Here is a 21,046-nt window from a genome sequence, read left to right as displayed (position 1 = left end):
ATTTTCATTGTGACCCCAATAAAAACTCCAATAGAAGGCTCATTATATCCTGTCGACAGAAATTTATTTGTTAAATATGATAATGACAATGTTTGGCTTTATGATCCGAGTTTCACAAAGTGTGACAGGTGTTATGCACATATACCACAAAGCATGGATGAATTACTATTGAAATCACTAGAATTAGAATTTACTATTGAAATCACTAGAATTTAGTATTGAAATCACTAGGATTTACTATTGAAATCACTAGAATTTACTATTGAAATCACTAGGATTTACTATTGAAATCACTAAGATTTACTATTGAAATCACAAGGATTTGCTATTGAATTTACTATTGAAATCACTAGAATTTACTATTGAAATCACTAGGATTTACTATTGAAATCACTAGAATTTACTATTGAAATCACTAGAATTTAATATTAAAATCACTAGAATTTACTATTGAAATCAAAAGGATTTGCTATTGAATTTACTATTGAAATCACTAGAATTTACTATTGAAATCACTAGAATTTACTATTGAAATCACTAGGATTTACTATTGAAATCACTAGGATTTACTATTGAAATCACTAGAATTTACTATTGAAATCACTAGAATTTACTATTGAAATCACTAAGATTTACAGACAATTACAGGTTGCGAAATTGTTAAAATTTATTTCTGTATTTTATTGTGGTTGATTTTCTGAGGCACTTTTATTGTGCGTTTTCCTGTTGTACATGTAAATGAGACCTGATTTCATTCATGCTTGGTTTCTTCTACTGGAAGTTTATGTGACAGTAATGTTCTTTATAATGATTGAATTGTGGTCAGGTTTCCTGGTTCTCGTGTTAAATAAACATGGTGAGGTTGTGTTTATTTAACAGAGATTGATGATTATTGAATATAATGTCTGGATAACTTTTCACGTGATTGAAAGCCTGGGTAAGTTGTCAGTATTTTATTAACAGTGCTGTTATGTTTGACTCTTGGTCTATTCTGAGTTGGTTATCTGTCCTAATCTTTCAAACTAACTCCTGTTTTATACCTGCACAACTGATGAATAATACAATAAAACATATCAAGAATCCAAGAATAACAGCTGAGAGGAAGTGTGTGAGAGCAGGGGCGGATCCAGGAATTTTTGCAGGAGGGAGTTTGCCCGGTTCCTAAGAAAATGTATCCTCCTCCCCCCCCCCGGCTTGAAATTTTTTGAGAAATACATGGTCTCTATCGTCGTTTTGGCGTGTATACATACACATTGATCTTTTTAAACAGAGAAATCCAACATCCTGTTTGACGTCAATTTTTATTATGAATTAATACAATGACATTGTGATTCAATTTTATTGATTCAAAGCATTAACTATGATATCACATAATATGTCTATCATTATCTCGCGCTTTGAGTGCCCATCCTGCCGCACCATCTGACGATAAAGGATAAAGCACAATTATGACACTTTTCTCATAAAAAAGGTTGGTTTACAAAAAAAATTATGTAGCTGAGCAGGGGGTGGTTTGGACCCCCCCCCCCCCCCCTGGATCCGCGCCTGGAGAGAGTATCTTGTGAAATGAAATGGGGTTTAATGTCCTACTGTTCTGCTCAAACTGGGATAATGAAGATGGCCAGCAAACAGTGTGCTTTGAGGGAAATTTTGCCCGGGCAGTGGCACTATGGCCTAATCTTATGTTGAATTCCAACTGCCAAGTGATCTTTTATGTACATGCCAATGTGTACACGGGACCTCGTTTTTTTGTCCCATCCCAACAACTAGACAGCTGTCCTTGTCAAGCCCTCTTTCCTGCACCACTGACAAGGGGGAAACCACGTCGGAAAATCCAGATGAAGTTTTTTAGCCAATGCATTGAGTCAAGTGGTGTGGTTTTCAATTCCCCACTTCTATGTGACAAGGAGTAGGGTCGCCTGTCCAATCTCATGGGTTTTCTCTGGGTCCTTTGGTTTCCTCCCACCCCTAAAACTCCCCTGACCTAAATTATTTCGAGTGGACGTTAAACCCGATCTTTATCTCTCTCTTTTTAGTGTGTATGTATACTCATTCCAGAAACCATTCTGTATTCCTAATTTACAAAACCAATCTGTCTTCATCATTGAATATTTTTTAGTCAGTTTGTTGTTTTGTAGCTGTTTTGTTATTTTATTATAAGTCAAACAGTTTTAAACATTATCAACAGTTGTCATGCTTTTATAGAACTCAACAGCTGAAGAATTAAGTAAAATAAATGATGAAACCATCATTTAGTTGATGTATTAAACTCTTAATTGTTAGTCTGCCTTTTCATTTAGTTGATTTAGGTTGTAATCTGCAGACAGATTTAAATTATATCAGTGAATTTTAATTGAATGATTTCCATATGTATTAGCATATGTACTAGCATGTGTTTGGCTTAAAGTATATTGGCATCAATTAATATGGGAAAAAATCCAGAATCTATTGTATGTTATGCCTTTGATAGTATAAGCTATTTATTGGTAAATAGCCAAAAGGGAATACATGTATTTGATTTATAAGAGAAAACGTGAGAAATGGGGTTTAACATCCACTTGACACTAAACTAGGTCATTTCGGGACAAACGTATGGTTTAATTTTATTTCAATGATTCGCTTGCACGCAGGGGTCATTAGCAGTGGGAGGAAACCGAAGGACCCGGAGAAAACCCACGAGGTTGGACAGGCGACCCTGCTCCTTGTCATGTTCAACCGGGGATTCGAAACCACGCCAGTTGACTCAATGACAGGCCTTATGATAAAGCGCGCACGTGCTAACCATTCGGCCATCACACCCTACTTATGAGTTTTGAATCAACGTTAAATGTTAATACATGGTTCTATTTTATTTCAATAATTCGCTTGCGTGTAGGGGTCTTTAGCAGGTTGAACAGACGACCCTACTCCTTGTCACGTACAACCAGGGAATGAAAACCACATCAGCTGACTCAATGACAGACCTTATGATACAACACACACGTGCTAACCTTCGGCCATCCACCCTATTTCATTTATAAACCCTACTAATATTTTATTTTTAAGTCCAATATATATATTTTTTTGTGTATGCCATGCTGACAAAGTGGGATAGACATGTTAATTCACAATAACCCACCATGAATAAAAAGCATGAAATATGAATTTATTTTTCAAAGTTTTCGTCCGTTTTCAAAAATGACCGTCAATGAAAATTTTGAAGTGGAAGAACTGCTTTGATCATTGTAAAATATGGCTAAAACACATCTTTTAAGATACAGAATTTTTAATCAGAACAAGACCTAGACAAACTCTCTTGACTCTGGCTGATGCTTAATGTCTTTTTGTTCTCAGATGAGTTTAAATTATTACTTTTACATTTTTCAACAGATTTTGGCAAAATTTGGTATATAGTTGGCTCTGGGTGTAGGATGTTGGCTAGCTAACCTGGAGGCCCTGTGTTCGATTCCTACGTTGGCCGTGAAAGTTCATGAGGATTTTCCGACCTGGTTCCCCCTTGTCAGTAAACAACAAGTGGGGGATTGGAAATTGATGCTCTGTATTCAAATTAGTGAAATGATGAAGCCTATTGAAATTCAAGATTTTGCATTTTATGAACATTAACCTAAAGATTAACAACGAGACAACCTTTGTGAACTGCTAGGACAATTTAAATGTAGCTGCTGTGGGCGTCAGTTTCATTGCCTAGCAACCAATCTTTGTTTTAATTGAAGTTGATTCAAATAACCAACTAACCATCCTTGTAGCTTGTTCTGCTTTGTCTAAACATACACAATCTGATTAACATACAGATTTATATTTCGTTACGTTTTTTTTTATACTTTCGATGGCCTACACTACATGAAAATCTGACCAGTTGTACTGGAAGGTTGTGTCAGGGTTCGTACAAGTGGCTTTTGACCCTATGACATCAGGCATTGATTAATCAATAAGCGTTGATATTTCTAGTGAATTACCCACAGTTCGGTGCATCGCACGCCAAGAACTCGCTGTAATAGACCGTTTCATTGACTACCCCCTCACTTTAACCAGAACACTGGTAATATAACAACTCTTCCAGATCCTAGTGTAGTAAAGACAAGTTAAACGAAATTTTGAACTATAAAAAATAAAACGAAATAGGATCCGTGTTTTAATCAGATTGAAACCTACAAGATAGAAATTTTAAACAATATATATAATTTATATGATTTTACTTGCAGATGCTACTCCATTTTTTCAAGAAATTCAGCAGAATTTAGAGAGATCGTTATTAAAGATGTCCAACAAATTTTCACTGTCAGCTCTCTTGAATTCATGGGTAAGTTGATTTGTTTGGGTTAACTAGATTTAAACATGCAGTCGTTAGCCTGTGATATTTAATAGATTTGAAAACATTTTGTGATGGATAATTTAACGAAAAAATGAATAATCAAGACTTTGTTTATTATTTTGCCAAATTTAGTAATGATGTTCGAGGCTAGCCTAAAATTGAATTGCTGATATCTCGGTTCAGATGGAAGCTGTCTAGTCAATCGGTACACATTGACATGCATGTAAAAGATCCCTTGACAGTTGGAATTTGATATAAGAGTAAGCCGTAATGCTGCTGTCCGGGCAAAATTTCCCTCATAGCACACTGTATGGAAAATGCCTGTATTCATTAGCCTAGTTCGGAGCAAAACGGGGGTTGGATGGCTGAATGGTTAGCATGTGCGCGCTTTATCAGAAAGTCTGTTATTGAGTCAACTGGCGAGGTTTCGATTCCTTTGTTGTACGTGACAAGGAGTAGGGTCGTCTGTCTAACCTCGTGGGTTTTTTCCGGGTCCTCCGGTTTCCTCCCACTGCTAAAGATCCCTACGCACATGCAAATTATGGAAATAAAATTGAACCATATGTTAGTCCCGAAATGACCTAGTTTGTGTTGAGTGGACGTTAAACCCCATTTCTCTCTTTCACTCTCTCTCGGAGCAAAACAGTAGGACCTTAAACCCCATTTCATTTCATTTCATTTATTTCACAGATCTAGTCAGAACTGTAGTTAATTGAGTTCAATTCAAATTTTTCAGTGGAGAAATGAAATGGGATTTAATGTCTTGCATTTCTGCACCAACAGGAGTAATGTGAGCAGACCAGTAGGATGTTAAACCCCATTTCATTTCTATAAATATCAGATATTCATTCTTCTTCTTTCTTATTTTTACCAGGAAATGAGTGTACGGAGATCATGTGAAACGTGAAATATAAATTTCTATATTTATATAATAGACGTCATTTATTGATTGGTTAAAGGAACACTCCCAGAATTCACAGGACATTGTAAATTAAAGTGGCTTTACAGATGTAAATCAAAAGCCAAAATGTGACAATAAACTTATACATGTAGTCTGTTTACGCTGTGAGAAAATTTCAAATCAAAATATTGAGTTGTTGTACCTTTCAATTATTTATTATAAGCCCCCAGTATCATCACAATATTTCACTGTTTTATATAGTTCGTTAAATCATGTCCATCAGGCTTAAAAACTTCCAGTTATTTTATTGTTTTATAATTTTTTTGTAATGACTTCTGTCTATCAGTTCTCAGACTTCGGAGGTTATGAGAACCAAAATTGTGCAACAAGAGGAGGAACCCTGTTGAAATTCAGACTTACATATCAACTTTATGCTTATTTATTGCCATTCTCAGACTTCAGAGGTTATGAGAGCCAAAATTGTGCAACAGGAGGAGGAACCCTGTTGAAATTCAGACTTACACATCAATTTTATCCTTAATTATTGCCCCTGAAAGTGATACTTAATGAAGATGTCGATGGTTGTAGATTCATTGCCTGACAAAACTGTGTTTGTAAGTGGAACAAAGGATCCTAACAGGGAGACAAAAGAATTTATTAAATTGATAAAAAAAATAAATCAAGTAATGATTAGTGGGCTATATCCCGATGAAATCATTTATTTTGAATAGCAATATCTTGTGTCTTAGGAGTAAGCTTATCCTGGCTACTACACCTACTACTGCTAACAGTATATTATCGTCAGTTAATATGGGAAAAATTCCAAAATTCATTTGAAAGTAATATAGAAACTAAAGACAATTTGTTAAGATTTCCAGATGGCTCATTATATGACATATGCAAACATTGTATCATTTATATAAAATGAGATATTATTATTATGTAGTGAAGTTTTATTTCTATACAATTCACATTGTTTTCTGTCCTAAACTTTGAAGTTTTTATATTCCTATAGATTAAAGGAGCTGAATCTCTATTATTTGGCACCTAGAAATGAACACAAATGGGTTGCAACGTATATAATAATGTAATATGAATGTATATAAACTGATTTATATTCAATCCTTTCTATTTTTACTGTAATTTCTAATCAGTTATGTTCCACGAAATACACAAAGAGTACAAATTGAATGGCAGTCTTTGACATCTGGTGGGGGGTTGGATGGCTTAGTGGTTAGCACGTGCGCGCTGTATCATTAAGTCTGTCATTGAGTCAACTGGCGTGGTTTCGAATCTGTTGTACGTGACAAGGAGTAGGGTCGCCTGTCCAACCTTGTGGGTTTTCTCCGGGTCCTCCGGTTTCCTCCCACTGCCAAAGACCCATACGCGCAAGCGAATTATGGAAATAAAATTGAACCATATGTTAATCCCAAAGTGACCTAGTTTGTGTCGAGTGGGAGTGGACATTAAACCTAATTTCTCTCTCTCCTTCTTTGACATCTGGTTATTCCTGTCTACACCAGCGGTAGTATTCTCCTCTGGGATACGGTTAACCTTCGTTCATGGGTCACTTCATTACAAATGCGCTCAAAAGCATTGTGGCACACAATTCATCATGTGCCAATTTTAAAAAGGTTCATTTTGTTTTAAATATTGTTTAGTCCCGAAATGACCTAGTTTGTGCCGAGTGGATGTTAAACCCCATTTCTCTGTCTTAAATATTGGATATCAGAAGCCCATTTTTTCACGGTAAGATAACAACCTCCATGTTGATTTAAATTGCAATGTCAAAGACTGTGGATGATATTGAGTTAGAGACTTCCCTCCTTTAAGTGAGATTCCCCGGTTATACGAGACAAGGAGTAGGGTCGCCTGTCCAACCTCGTGGGTTTTCTCTGGGTCCTCCGGTTTTCCCTACTGCTTAAGGCCCCTACGCTCAAGCGAATTATTGAAATAAAATTGAACCATGTGTTAGTCGCGGAATGACCTAGTTTGGTGTCGAATGGACGTTAAACCCCATTTCTCTCTCTCTCTCTACCTTTAAGTCAAACATACCGATTTTGTCTTGCCTTTATTTAAAACCCAATTAAACCATTGTTGTGCACGTTAAAGATCTCTTGTCAGTTGCGATGCAAAGCAAGGTAGACAAAAATTGTTCACTCACTCATTGAAGATAAAAACATAGAAAATAAATATGATCATACACCTTGAATCCAAAATACTGTGTCACTGTGTCAAAAGCTAAATCTATATGTGTAATATTCATTGTTGGATGACCAAGAGAGATCAATAAAGGCTGATGTAATATGATATGGTTATATGAAACACAAGTTGGTGGAAGGAGGCCTAATATGCTATGAAGTGGCCTGGCGAGACATGGTACGATTTGAGGATTTGATTAAATCTGAGATGATCTGGAGAGATAAGGCTTTGTCCGACATGTGATTGTCTGGTCAGGTATTTGATGGTTGGGTGAGAAATGGGATGGTTTGGTGAGAAATGGGATGGTTAGGTGAGACTTGGGATGGATTGGTGAGAAATAAAATTGTTTGGTGAAACTTGGGATGGTTTGGTGTGACATGGGATGGGTGAAACAGGATATAGTTTGGTGAGAAATGAGATGGCTAGTTGGATATGAGATGTGACATGTGACATGAAATGAGACATGAGTTGGTAAGGTAAGACAAGAGATGGCTTGGTGAGATGGTTAGTTGGGGCATGAGATGGGTTAGTGAGATAGTTAGGTGGGACATGGAGTGGTTAGGTGAAACACAAGATGGTTTGTTTTGCCATGAGATGGTGTGGTGGTACATGGGATGGTTTGGTGAGCCAAGAGATGGTGTGGTGCAACATGAGGTGGTTGGGTGAGATATGAGATGGGTTAGGTGAGACATTAGGTTTAGTGGGTTATGAAACAGTTTGGTGAGACATGGGATGGTTAAGAAGGGTACAAGATGGCTTGGTGGGACATGAGGTGGTTTGGGGAGACATGAGATGGTTTGGTGTGACATGAGATGGGTAGGTAGGGTACGAGATGGTTTTGTGAGACATGAGCTGGTTTGGTGAGACATGAGATGGTTTGGTGAGACATGATATGGTTTGGTGGGACATTTGATGGTTAGGTTATACATGAGATAATTTTGGTTCGGGGTTGTATTGTTACGTAAGATGTATTTGGGTGAGATATGTGTTGTTTAGTTCATTTATTTATTTTCTTAATCATACCAATGAAAACAAAATCTGTTCTTAAAGTCATGTTAACCTTGAAACCCAAGGTCAAATGTAGAAAGTTGGAGTAATATGACATGTGTTTCTTGTTTAAAGTATAATATACTATATCTACCAGTTTATATCTATAATCACAATGGGATATCTGATTATATGTTTTATATACCTTATATAACTTGACTTATATCAACACTGATATACACCACATCTTATTAACGCATTCCATCATGTTATTCAACATATACTTTTACTGTATTTACTACACAGGGGCTTTCAGACGTGCATGCTTACAGACTAAACATGTTTAAATACCATTGCTAAAAGTGTTGCTAGATCAGCCAACCATTTGTCTCTTGCCATATTCAGTGGCTTTGTGGGGATACTGATCTTTATCATAAAATTTTGGTCGGGCTACAAGCCTACAATGCATTCTTGGAATGCATAAGAAAAAAAACTACAACCAACTATGGCAGCTAAAACATATTCGTTGTATTTAATTACCTCACGATTCCACTCAATCTGATTAAAATACAGATCTATATTTCGTTTCATTTTTTTATACTTTCGATGGCCTACACTACATGAAGATCTGACCGGCTGTTGTGGAAGGTCGCGTCAGACGTCGTACGAGCGGCTTTTGACCCTATGACGTCATGCATTGATTAATTAATCAATCAACGTTGACGTTTCGAGTGGTTTATCCACAGTTCCGTGCATCACAAGCCAAGAAGTCGCCGTAACAGATGGTTTCGTTGGCTAATTCCTCTCGCCATCAAGAACGCAGGTAATATAACAACTCTTCCAGATCCAAGTGTAGTACAAATAAAACGACATTTTGAAGTATAAAAAACGAAACCAAATAGGATCCGGCCCCGAGTTCACAAAGCATTTTCAGACTTAATTAAGGATTTTACTCCACTTTCAATCTTTGATCCATAAACACAAACATTTGCATAGAGTTTCTTACTGATGTATGTGATAGATTAAAACAACAAAAGTTTTATAAAGGGTTATAATTTAGTTAACATAAGACGAACAATTCTGAGTAAATTCTCAACTTAAAGTAACTAAGTCTCTAACTCAATATCATCCAAAATCTTCGACATTGAAAACACGAATTAATTGTCGGTTTAAATCAACATTGATGTTGTGATCTTACCGGGAAAAGATGGCCTTCTGATATCAAATATTTAAGACAAAATAAACATTTTACAATTGGTACACGAATCGTGTACCATAATGTGTTTCAGCGCTATTGGTAATAAGGGACTCGAAAAACGAAGCTAGGCACATTCCACAAGTCATGTCAAACGGTGACGCTATATTCTTATCTGGAGAGCATGCGCAATAAATACTATCGGCGTAGGCTGGAATAACCAGACGCTAGAAATTTCCATTCGATTGAGACTTCCGGCGTATTTCCCCGAACCCAACTGATTAGAAATTACAGTAAAAATAGAAACGATTGATTGTAAATCAATTTATATACATTCATAATACATTATTGTATATGTTGCTCCCCATTTGTGTCAATTTCTAGATCCCAAATATTAGCGATTTAGCTCCTTTAAGCCTGAGAATGCTTTGTGAACTCGGGGCCTAGATTGGATTCTACTCACACCATCTCTGTTGGAACTGACAGAACTGTGACAGGACTGAATTCTGCATCTCTCGACTGCTATCCTGTCAATTCCGGCTGACAACCGATAATATATTGTGAACCACCAAATGGCACCCAATCATCCGATGTCCATATATATATTTTTATCGTATGTAATTCAAATGATATGACCGTATATCTTATGTGGTTTATTTTCTTTCTATTTGGATCTTTTGTGTGTATGTGTATGTTTTTTGGTGTGGTGGGGGGGTTCATCCCATTTGGACCATAGAGAACTTTTAAAATATAGTTGTTACTGTATCATTTGTTCTTTGGATGCAGACTACCCAAATGAAAATAATGTAATCTATACTAATATTTGACTGTCTGTTCAGGGTTGGCGGTTACACTAGGGCTGTCCCGAGGCTGAAATTTGGTGTGTAGAGGTAGCCCGGACTGGCGAGTAACACAACCCAGGTGGCGTTACACCTCTTCTCAAGTGATCGAGTCTAGCATGTTCCACACAGCCCGTGGTGCAGGATGGAAGGCCTGGCAAGGACAGCTGTCTAGTCATTCGGATAGGACCAAAAGCCAATGTCCCGTATACATATTGCTGTGCATGTAAAAGATCCCTTGGCAGTTGGAATTCGATAAAAGAATACGCTGTAGCCCCGATGTCCAGGCAACATTTCCCTCGTAGCACAAGCCCGGCTTCATTAGCCCAGTCAGAGCAGAACAGTAGGACATTAAACCCCATTTCATTTCCACCCAGTCCCAAATTTCTGCCCCCCCCCCTTACGATATTACGATATAAATATTATATCTTGTGCCCAACAGGATCATATTTCTCAAGAATAATCAGCTGTCACCACACCCCTGCCTTAGATCTTCTATCAAATATCCTTACACTACAGAATATAGGTCAACTTTCTTTTCCCGTTGTACTTCAGATGTAGATCAGCCGCCGGTTTCACCTGAAATTTAAAGGTCAAGTCGAAGTAGTTCTAAGAGTGTCAGATTCTAGAATATCGAATTTTTATGCTGTGGGTCAAAGCTTTTGACACAATGACATAGACAGAGGGGTTGTTGGGTCAAATGTCGATCTGACATTTTGAAACCATGGCTACAACATAAGATCTCAAAATGTCGAAATCAGTCGCTCCATTCGAGCGCTCCCACTTTATTTCGGTTATTCAGTGGTGAAACGTACTGTGTTGGTTCAAGTATTACCATTCAGGAAAATGTGCAGATCTTGACGATGAGTCAGAATTGCAATTTCAATTTAAGGACAATTGTGACCCCCCCCCCCACTCTACCTATCGACAAATCTGCATACATCATTACTCTGGGCGAAGAAGAAAACCGCAGTCACTATGGCTCTTAGGGGTTGGATTGCCGAATGGTTAGCGCGTGCGCTTTGTATCATAAGGTCTGTCATTGAGTCAACTGCCGTGGTTTCGATTCCCCGGTTGTGCGTGACAAGGAGTAGGGTCGCCTGTCCAACCTCGTGGGTTTTCTCCGGGTCCTCCGGTTTCCACGCGCTGCTAAAGACCCCTACGCGCAAACGAATTAATGAAATAAAATTGAACGACCTCTCTCTCTCGATCTCTCTCACTCTCTCTCTCTCCCCCCTCTCTCTCTCTGTATGACTTTCTGTACTAAAACTTCCCCTGTGATAAGAATATATTTTCTCTTCCAATATTATGTTTGTAATCAGTTATTTTAGAAATATGCTATCTATTATGTGTTTATTTATGACTATAAAATCTGTCCTGTTTTCTCTCTACTATAAATGTTATGATAATAAATCGTATTTACATGTTTCTTATTCTTATATAACCTTTATATCACCAGGCTATATTATTACATGTCTATATAAACACTTTTATCTTATATCATACAAGTTCTGGCACGTGCATTTCATTACACAATTTACCGTTCAAGGGACATGAAAAGGAAAACTTAATGAAACCCAAGGTTCACCTCATCTGGTAACGGAAGAACAGGCAGACATCTAATGCTTATTGCACACCGACGATTATCTTAGATAATTTGTTGGCCTCATGTAACGACGACGGACATCGACTTTTGCCGCCGGCGATGAGTTGCCAAATATCATACAAGTCGGGGAACGGGGCGACATGTTAAGGGTCGTTTGTTGCATATCTTACAAGTCGGGGAAAAGTGGCGACATGCTAAAATTCGATTTGTTGCATATCTTACAAGTCGGGGAAAAGGAGGGGTTTTGACGTCCTGTTTGTTGATAATGACGTCTGGTTTGTTGATAATGACGGTAGGTTTGTTGGTAATGACGGTAGGTTTGTTGGTAGTGACAATAGGTTTGTTGGGAATGACGGTAGGCTTCATGTAATGACGGTAGGTTTGTGGTAATGACGGTAGGTTTGTTGGCAATGACGTCTGGTTTGTTGGTAATGACGGTAGTTTTGTTGGGAATGGTGGTAGGTTTGTTGGTAATGACGGTAGAATTGTTGGTAATGACGTCCGGTTTGTTGGGAATGACGTCCGGTTTGTTGGTAATGACGTCTGGTTTGTTGGTAATGACGTCCGGTTTGTTGATAATGACGGTAGAAATGTTGGTAATGACGGTAGAAATGTTGGTAATGACGTCCGGTTTGTTAGGAATGGCGTCTGGTTTGTTGGCAATGACGTCTGGTTTGTTGGTAACGACGGTAGGATTGTTGGGAATGACGGTAGGTTTGTTGGCAATGGCGTCTGGTTTGTTGGTGATGACGTCCGGTTTGTTGGGAATGTCGTCTGGTTTGTTGGTAATGACGGTGGGATTGTTGGTAATGCGTCCGATTTGTTGATAATGGCGGTAGGATTGTTGGTGATGACGGTAGGTTTGTTGGGAATGACGGTAAGTTTGTTGGCAATGACGTCTGGTTTGTTGGTAATGACGGTACTTTTATTGGGAATGACGTCCGGTTTGTTGGGAATGGCGGTAGGTTTGTAGGTAATGACGTTTGATTTGTTTGTAATGACGTCCGGTTTGTTGATAATGACGGTAGGAGTGTTGGTGATGACGGTAGGTTGTTGGTAATGGCGGTGGGTATATAAACAGGTGTAAATATTTGTTGTTAATATATAAATAAATCGTGGTTAGTCTATAAATATACACCATATCTGTACATTAAAATATATCATACACAATCATAATAACCTATACAGAGACAAGTATCAACATGTGGATACAGACCACTATTAAAATATATCATACACAATCATAATAACCTACACAGAGACAAGTATAAACATGTGGATACAGACCACTATTAAAATATATCATACACAATCATAATAACCTATACAGAGACAAGTATAAACATGTGGATACAGACCACTATTAAAATATATCATACACAATCATAATAACCTATACAGAGACAAGTAAAAACATGTGGATACAGACCACTATTAAAATATATCATACACAATAATAATAACCTATACAAGTATATATATCATGGTTGTTGACACAGACAGAAGTATTAACCGTCAGGGTTGAATTAGAGGGGCGGGAAGGCTAATTGGGCTGCAGGCGCTCCCAATATTAAAGCAGCTCAAAATTGTGCTTAAACTTATTTTTACCCTAAAATTTAATAGCCTAAATATGACATACAATTTTTGCAGCTACGGTAAGGCATAAGGCAACCGAGGTGCATGCACGGAAATATGCGCCATTTTCACTGTTAATGTCCCAGGAACAAGTTTAATCCGACCCTGTTAACCGTATGTGCAGAATTAAGTATTAAGATGTGGATACAGACCACAATTAATTCATATCCAGGAATGTAGTTTCTCTTATTTAGAGTCTTTCCCTCTCAATTCCTTTTTGTTCTTTTGCATGGCGAAATCTGTTGACGTTTTAGTATAGGATTTTGAATTTACATTTTCCACCTGGGTTGGGTGAATATTCGTGAAACATAACAAAGTTAACAGGTATTTGCGTTGAAATATCTGCAGATTTCCATGGTGAAGCCCACACATGCTTTTGAGCAAGATGTTGCCACATGTTTCTACATCTATCTATGGTAGAGAGCGTTCAACCCAACGAACAGGTCAAAGAAACGAGAATTAGTATTAAAGTGAGTGGTGAAATTAGTGGTCATGTGACATAATCATGTCTTTGTGGGTTAGATCCATTTCTTAAGGCCATCTCCATATTTCGTCAAGGTCACTGAGATGTAAATAAGGTTAGGGAAAGTGCTTGTTGACGACTGACGAGATTGTGGGTTGGGGTTTGGGTAAGGGTTAGGGCTGGGGTGAGAGCTAGCACTGTTTACATCTCGTGACCTTTGACCAAATCTGGAGGTGGCTTTAAGGAATAGATCTAACCGTGTTTATGCTGGATATAAGTTCCACTGCAACAGACTCCTGATCCGCAGCAAATTGTCTCTCGGTCGCTACAATAAAGAAGACTTATAGGCATCATCATTATGGGGTTTAACGTGCTATGAGGTCAGTTATAACCACTCTTGGGCAAATCCCGGATGCCTAGTTTTCTTTAATGTCCATGTCAATGCTTACATAGGACCTTGGTTTATCGTCCAATCGGAACCTATGGAACTTTTTATTCCAATGTTCACGGGTACAAAGTGCGGTTCGCTTACGGCAGGCACGCCCATTTATACACGGGTGAGTGCACGCCCATAGTCGTACGGGCCGATTTTCCTTCCGGGGGTGGGGTGGGGCTGTATCATTTTTGCCTATAAAATTGAAAAGTACGACGACAGAGCCTCCCAAAAATAACCGTAGTAAAATCTCGAAAAATAACGGCAAGTAGCATCTAGCTGAGCGAATTTTCTGGAACTGCAGTTAGAGTTTGAGAACTAGACACCCTGATAGCTATGGCCAGCCCAGGTGTTGGGCGAGAAAGTTCATCGGAATTTTCCGGCGTGGATTCCCTATGATGTCAGTTGTGCAGGACGGAGGGTCTGACAAGGACAGCTGTCTAGTCGTTCTATTAGGACGAAAAACTGAGGTCCCATGTACACATTGGCGTGCTCGTAAAAGATCCCTTGGTAGTTGGAATTTCGATATACGCGTAGGCCTTAGTACCGCTGTCCGGGAAAAATTCCTCCCATAACACACTGTATGGCGTATGCAGAACAGTGGGACGTTAAACCTCATTTCATTTCATTTCGCTCAACAACCAAGACATTGTTTGCTATTGTGTTACTTGTACTAAAACTAGAAAAAAATAACCGTTAAATGCCGTTCATTCAGCGGCAGTGCAGTGGCATCCATGACATTGGAAAGTTCCAGACGTAGTTAAGATTCTGGTAGGAATGTTTATGTCAATAAAAATAGAAGTTATGCCGAGTTAACTTGACAGCTCTGTTTGACATATTTAGTTCGCTAGATATTTGTAGATCTTATCTCAACTGTTAGTTTTTGGTCTACAATTGTCTCTGTGTACTATTGTACTAAACATATAGGCCTACCGTAAACGTTCTAAAAGCACAATAAACTAGAATACAATTCTTATATTAAAGTAGTAGGCGATTAATTCCTCTAATTTCAAAATCTAATATCAAAACACAAAAACCAGAAATTACAATCAATCGAAGATTTGTAAGGCGATTAAAGCCTCTAATATCAAATCTAATACCAAAACACAAAAAAAACCAGAAATTACAATCAAACGAAGATTTTTAAATAAGGGGTAATCTTAGATAACGTTATGAACGAAGACAACGTTATAACCAGTATTACACTATAAACCAAAACGTTATATCGAGGTAAAATTACAACCACAATAACGCTACAAGCAATATAACGTTAAAACCGATGAACTATAATCACCAAAAACATCGTAATGAAGATTGTGCCTCAAACACGATAACATTATAAGCAATTAACGTTATACCGTATCATTCAAGTCTCGCTATCCAGTCAGTGTGAACTGCAAGGGGACCCAACTCGGCTTGGGAGATTAATACCGTAGATGACAATATAATCAAGAAAATTTTATAATCAGCTTTTTCAAAATCCATGTTTTATAATTCAAATCAAGCAATTCGATTAACATGGCATAGCTTTACACCTAAAAAAAATACCTAAAAAAAAATCCGACTTTTTTGCACTTTTGGCTAGAGTCCCGAAGCACAGAATAAAAGTAACTTGGCCTAGAAATTATTTGGAATCCTTTCATTTTTTTACGGCTGATTGAAAACACAGGTACTCTTCAATCTAGGGAAACCAGATGAACGTTAGATATAGGTTGCTATGGTCACTGTAGATAATTACAAGAACTGTTTTGTTTTCATAGCATACCATTTCGCGCTTACTTTATTATCAGTCGACCATACCTGTTAATTTTATGATGCCAGCACTGTAATCGGTGACGTCTATTTTCTTACCAAATACGTCACAGTGTTATGTGAACTAATGCTCAATGACAAATGTTTATTATTTCGATTTAATGTAATTATTTTCTGTGTACATATGTTCAAAAAGATACTCTATTACTATATTCACAAAATGGCGAATAAGGTAATATTTTATTTGGCACGGAAGAAGTTTTTGTTGAGGTATAATTAGTGCGAATTGATACAGTATTTGGACGAATATGCCCTCTAACGGTCATTGCCCTTTTGTCCTACCATAGTATAATGTCATATATTGACAGGTTTTATCCTTGATTATCATGGGGGAGGGGTGGTGGTGTCGAATACCCATTAAATACCCCTGCTCCCCTACATGCAGGCCCGTAGGCAGCTTGCTGCGGAGGGGCAGTGAAGGTTTAAGGGGGGGGGGCACGGTCTACAGTAACCTTTTTTTTCAGGGGGGGGGGGGGGGCAAACATTTTTTCAGGGGGGCATTGCCTCCCTTTGCCCCCCCCCCTCCGGCTACGGACCTGCCTACATCCTTCATGTCATTAAAGGATTAGTCGGTCCTTTCCAAAATTTCTGAACATCGTTGGTAGATCGCCTTAAAGTGGCTGAACATCATTACTGAAGGTTTTTTTGACATCGACCTTCATTAGCATCGTTGGTGCAGAAAAGTAGGACGTTAAAGGGCGTATGGCTCTATTTTTGGAACCTTGAAATAGACGAAAATGGTTTTAAAAGTATATACTAATGTGATATGAATGTATTAAAAGTGATTTATATTCATGTTCGATAAAATACGTGAACAGCTCAAATTGAACGGCGGACGTTTACGTCTACTTAGTGCATTCTACACATTTTTTAAATTATTATTTTGTCGCTTGTTATATCAGCCTTTACTAATACTTCCGAATTATCTTGTAGGATAAAATTTGTATTTGTTCATTACAGAATGGCACCTGAAACCATAGAATACACGACCCGTGTACTGATTATAAAATGTTAATTGTGTCTTAAATATTGGATGTTTTTACGACAAGATGACAACATCAATATTGATTGAAATGAACCAATATTGAATTCTAATTTCGAATATTATGGAAGATATTGAGATAGAGATTTAGCCCCTTTAAACCCCATTTCATTTTCTTTCTTACATATTTCGTGAGTCCCATGGTGTTAAGAGACTCCGATATAAATATGTAGGCTCGCTTTGTGTATCTTGACTCTGCGTTTGTTGACTCGATTGTACCAGAACAGTTATCTTAGTGCAGCTGATTACAGGCATGCTGGGTTTAATTCCAGTTTATTAAAAATCTGAGAAGCCTTATAGGTTCCTGATTCGAACTTTCTTGGTATTCCATTAATTCTTGGCCCGAGACCATAACACATTTTTTAAACCCAACTTGAGAGATAATTAAATTGTAAATCATCGTATTCTTACAATTGCCTGATTATGTGATTCAAAACGAGTTCAGAAACCGAACCATCGAAGTGTCATTGACCAATGTTTATGTTCTTGTTCGCGGTCTGCGAATGGTTTAACGCGTGCGCAATAGATCATAAGGTCTAGCATTGAGTCTGTGGCGTGGTTTCGAGTCCCCGCTTCTTCGGGACAAGGAGAAGGGTCGCCTGTCCAACCTCCAGGCCCTTTGGTTTCCTCCAAAAGCTGAAGACAACGCGCTAGCGATTTATTGAAATAAAGTTGAACCATGTAAGTTAGTTCCGAAATGACCAAGTTTGTGCTCCTCTCTCCCGCTGTTCGTGGTTTACACTTGTTTACCTTTGCTAGATCACGTTAGTAGCTCGTGCTATAGTTCTATATTAGATTTATAGCAACATATACCATAGATTAGTCACTAACAAAATAAGCCCCTCTTTCTATTATAGTCGATAGCCAACTTCCGTCACTTCGAATCAAGAGGGGGGATTGGATGGCTGAATGGTTAGTACGTGCATGCTGTATCATAAAGTCTGTCATTGAGTCAACTGGCGTGGTTTCGAATCCCCGGTTGTAAGTGACAAGGAGTAGGGTCGCCTGTCCAACTTCCTGGGTTTTCTCCGGGTCTTCGGTTTTCTCCCACTGCTAAAGACCCCTACCGGCAAGCGAATTATTGAAATAAAATTGAACCATGTGTTAGTCCCGAAATGACCTAGTTTGTGTCGAGTGGACGTTAAATCCCATTTCTCTCCCTCTCTCGAATCAAGAGATTGAGGAGAATGAGGGGTGGGGAGAGGGCTTACTGGGCTGCAGACAGGCAGGGCCCTCACATAGGGGAGACTGAGAGGGGGGGGGGGCAAATGCCCTGGGCGACACTTCTTGGGGCGGCAAATTATCTAAGTGTATACCAGAAGTATTCAAAGGTAGGCCCTTCGAATATTTATGGACTAGCCTCCTTGGAGGCTGAGATACCAAATTACCGTCCTTCGCTTCACCCACGCATGTGTAAACCAGCAGTTCATATGATTTTTCCAAGATACATTATAGGTTTTTTCGATCATGTGGAGGGTTCAAGGGAAAATAAACATAACAAGTTTACACGTCAGTTGTTTTAATAAATAGTTATTTAGATAAAGTGGTAAAGGTATAAAAATTGTTTGTATTTTAAAAAAATTTAACCAAAAAAAAATCAACTGAGCGCAGGCACTGACTGGGCTGCCGCAGCCAGGGGCCCCAATATTAATGAAGCCCCCAAATTAGTTCTAAATTATTTTTCAGTTATTATGTTGTTATATCTACCATACTGTTTCATTGTGACGGACAATGTCCAGAACATGCTCCCTTTTCACAGGGATTTTCCGTCGTGGTTCCACCTTGTCGGTGATGCAGAGTATAGAACTTGGTCAGGGACAAAGTATAATAATCGTTCGGATGGGACGAAAAACCGAGGCCGCGTGTACACATTGGTGTGCACGTAAGAGTAGGCCATACCGCCACTGCCCAGACACAATTTCCTTCATAGCAAACTGTTTGTCTTCATTAGACCAACCGATGTTAAACCCCATTTCATTTCATTTCCCTCAAATGACAATCAGCGGATTTAAAAGTAATTTTCTGTAATCATTTCAGTACCCAATGCTATCCACAAAATGGTACCAAAAGCCACTGACTTTTTAGAACCGTCTCGATGTGCTAGCCTATGGACATAACCTCTAGTAGACCTACCAACTAACATACCGATATATAATAGGTGTTTATATAGAAGGCCAGGTGTCAGTAACCACAGTTATAGTTGAGTAATAAACAGGTACTAACACAGGTATATATCATAGTGTATATATAGGTACCATAACGTATCGGTGTTTATAAGATGGCTATTACATGTATATATTTATATTCTAATAACTTGATGATAGCGATGTACTATATAAATATAACATACTGTTTATAACATGGATGATACGATGATTCTCTGTTATCTTCAGCAAATTATTTGAAAATCATCCGCGGTCTATGTATTTGCATAGTCATTGACCCTACCACCCAAACAGCCTCACTACGCCACTAGTCATGTTGGACAAATGATATTGTACACATCAAAACAATTGAAAAGTCTCATTACCGCCACTGTCCAGATTATATATTCTGAAACAAATTTGCCGCAAGGAAGGACTCTTCAGTAGATGCCGACTACTAGTCGGTGGCGGGAACACCTACGAAGCGAGGGCGGTGCTACTGCTCAATTGAAATCGAACTATAGATCTCCCCTTAAATATTCAGATTCTCGTTGTGCAACCCCCTTCCCCCCCCCCCCCAACCCACACACACAAAAAATAAAAAAAACCAAACAAACGAAAAGCGAAAAGGGTAATAAAATTATCAGTGCTGTGGATACAAATACTCCGGGATTTCCATAAGTCTTCCTTGCAAATTATCTTCTCAGCCTCTATTTCTGTGACTAACTTTATGGGTTTTGGAGAGAGGGGGAAAAATGGGGTTTAACGTCCACTTGACACAAACTAGGTCATTTCGGGACAAACGTATGGTTTAATTTTATTTCAATGATTCGCTTGCACGCAGGGGTCATTAGCAGTGGGAGGAAACCGAAGGACCCGGAGAAAACCCACGAGGTTGGACAGGCGACCCTGCTCCTTGTCACGTTCAACCGGGGATTCGAAACCACGCCAGTTGACTCAATGACAGGCCTTATGATAAAGCGCGCACGTGCTAACCATTCGGCCATCACACCCTACTTATGAGTTTTGAATCAACGTTAAATGTTAAAGTAACCCGAACTGAACACCGAACATTAGCCGATGTTTATATTAAAAGTTGTTAATAAAATATGTGATATATATGTTAGTATTAATTATAATGTTTATTTTATCGTGTATTAACCATGGTGCCGTTATAATTGGCATGTTTACATACTATTAACCCACAGGAGGTCTATTACCACACCAAACACGTCAATCTTATTACCTCTACATACTATAAACGATCAAGTGAAATTAACGAAAAGTAGCCACATAATGAACCAAATGATGTCACTAAGTGGGACAGTTGACATAGCAATAGGTGGAAGCGGGCGTAAACCCATAGTAGTACTATTCAGGACGGGAGCAAGAGAAAGAGAGAGAGAGAGATTTAACGTCCACTCGACACAAACTAGTTCATTTCGGGACTAAAACATGGTTCAATTTTATTTCGC

At 38.4% G+C, this 21,046-nt stretch overlaps 1 protein-coding gene across 3 annotated transcripts in view; it reads left to right on the top strand.

Annotated features, from left to right (window-relative positions):
• Positions 1-6,335, top strand: part of LOC126824855 (mediator of RNA polymerase II transcription subunit 15) — a 30,559-nt gene extending 24,224 nt beyond the window's left edge. For 2 of the 3 annotated variants that reach the window (XM_050554260.1, XM_050554257.1), the window contains exons 16-17: positions 4,203-4,300; positions 5,187-6,335. In XM_050554260.1, coding sequence (XP_050410217.1) covers positions 4,203-4,300; positions 5,187-5,219 — 131 coding nt within the window. In that variant the 3' untranslated portion in view covers positions 5,220-6,335. The remainder of the gene's footprint in view (positions 1-4,202; positions 4,301-5,186) is intronic. The other variant, XM_050554261.1, reaches the window with a different exon arrangement.
• Positions 6,336-21,046: the final 14,711 nt, after the last annotated feature.

This window comes from Patella vulgata, chromosome 6 (genome assembly GCF_932274485.2).
Source record: "Patella vulgata chromosome 6, xgPatVulg1.2, whole genome shotgun sequence".
NCBI lineage: Eukaryota > Metazoa > Mollusca > Gastropoda > Patellidae > Patella > Patella vulgata.
This window is presented reverse-complemented; position numbering and strand designations above follow the sequence as displayed.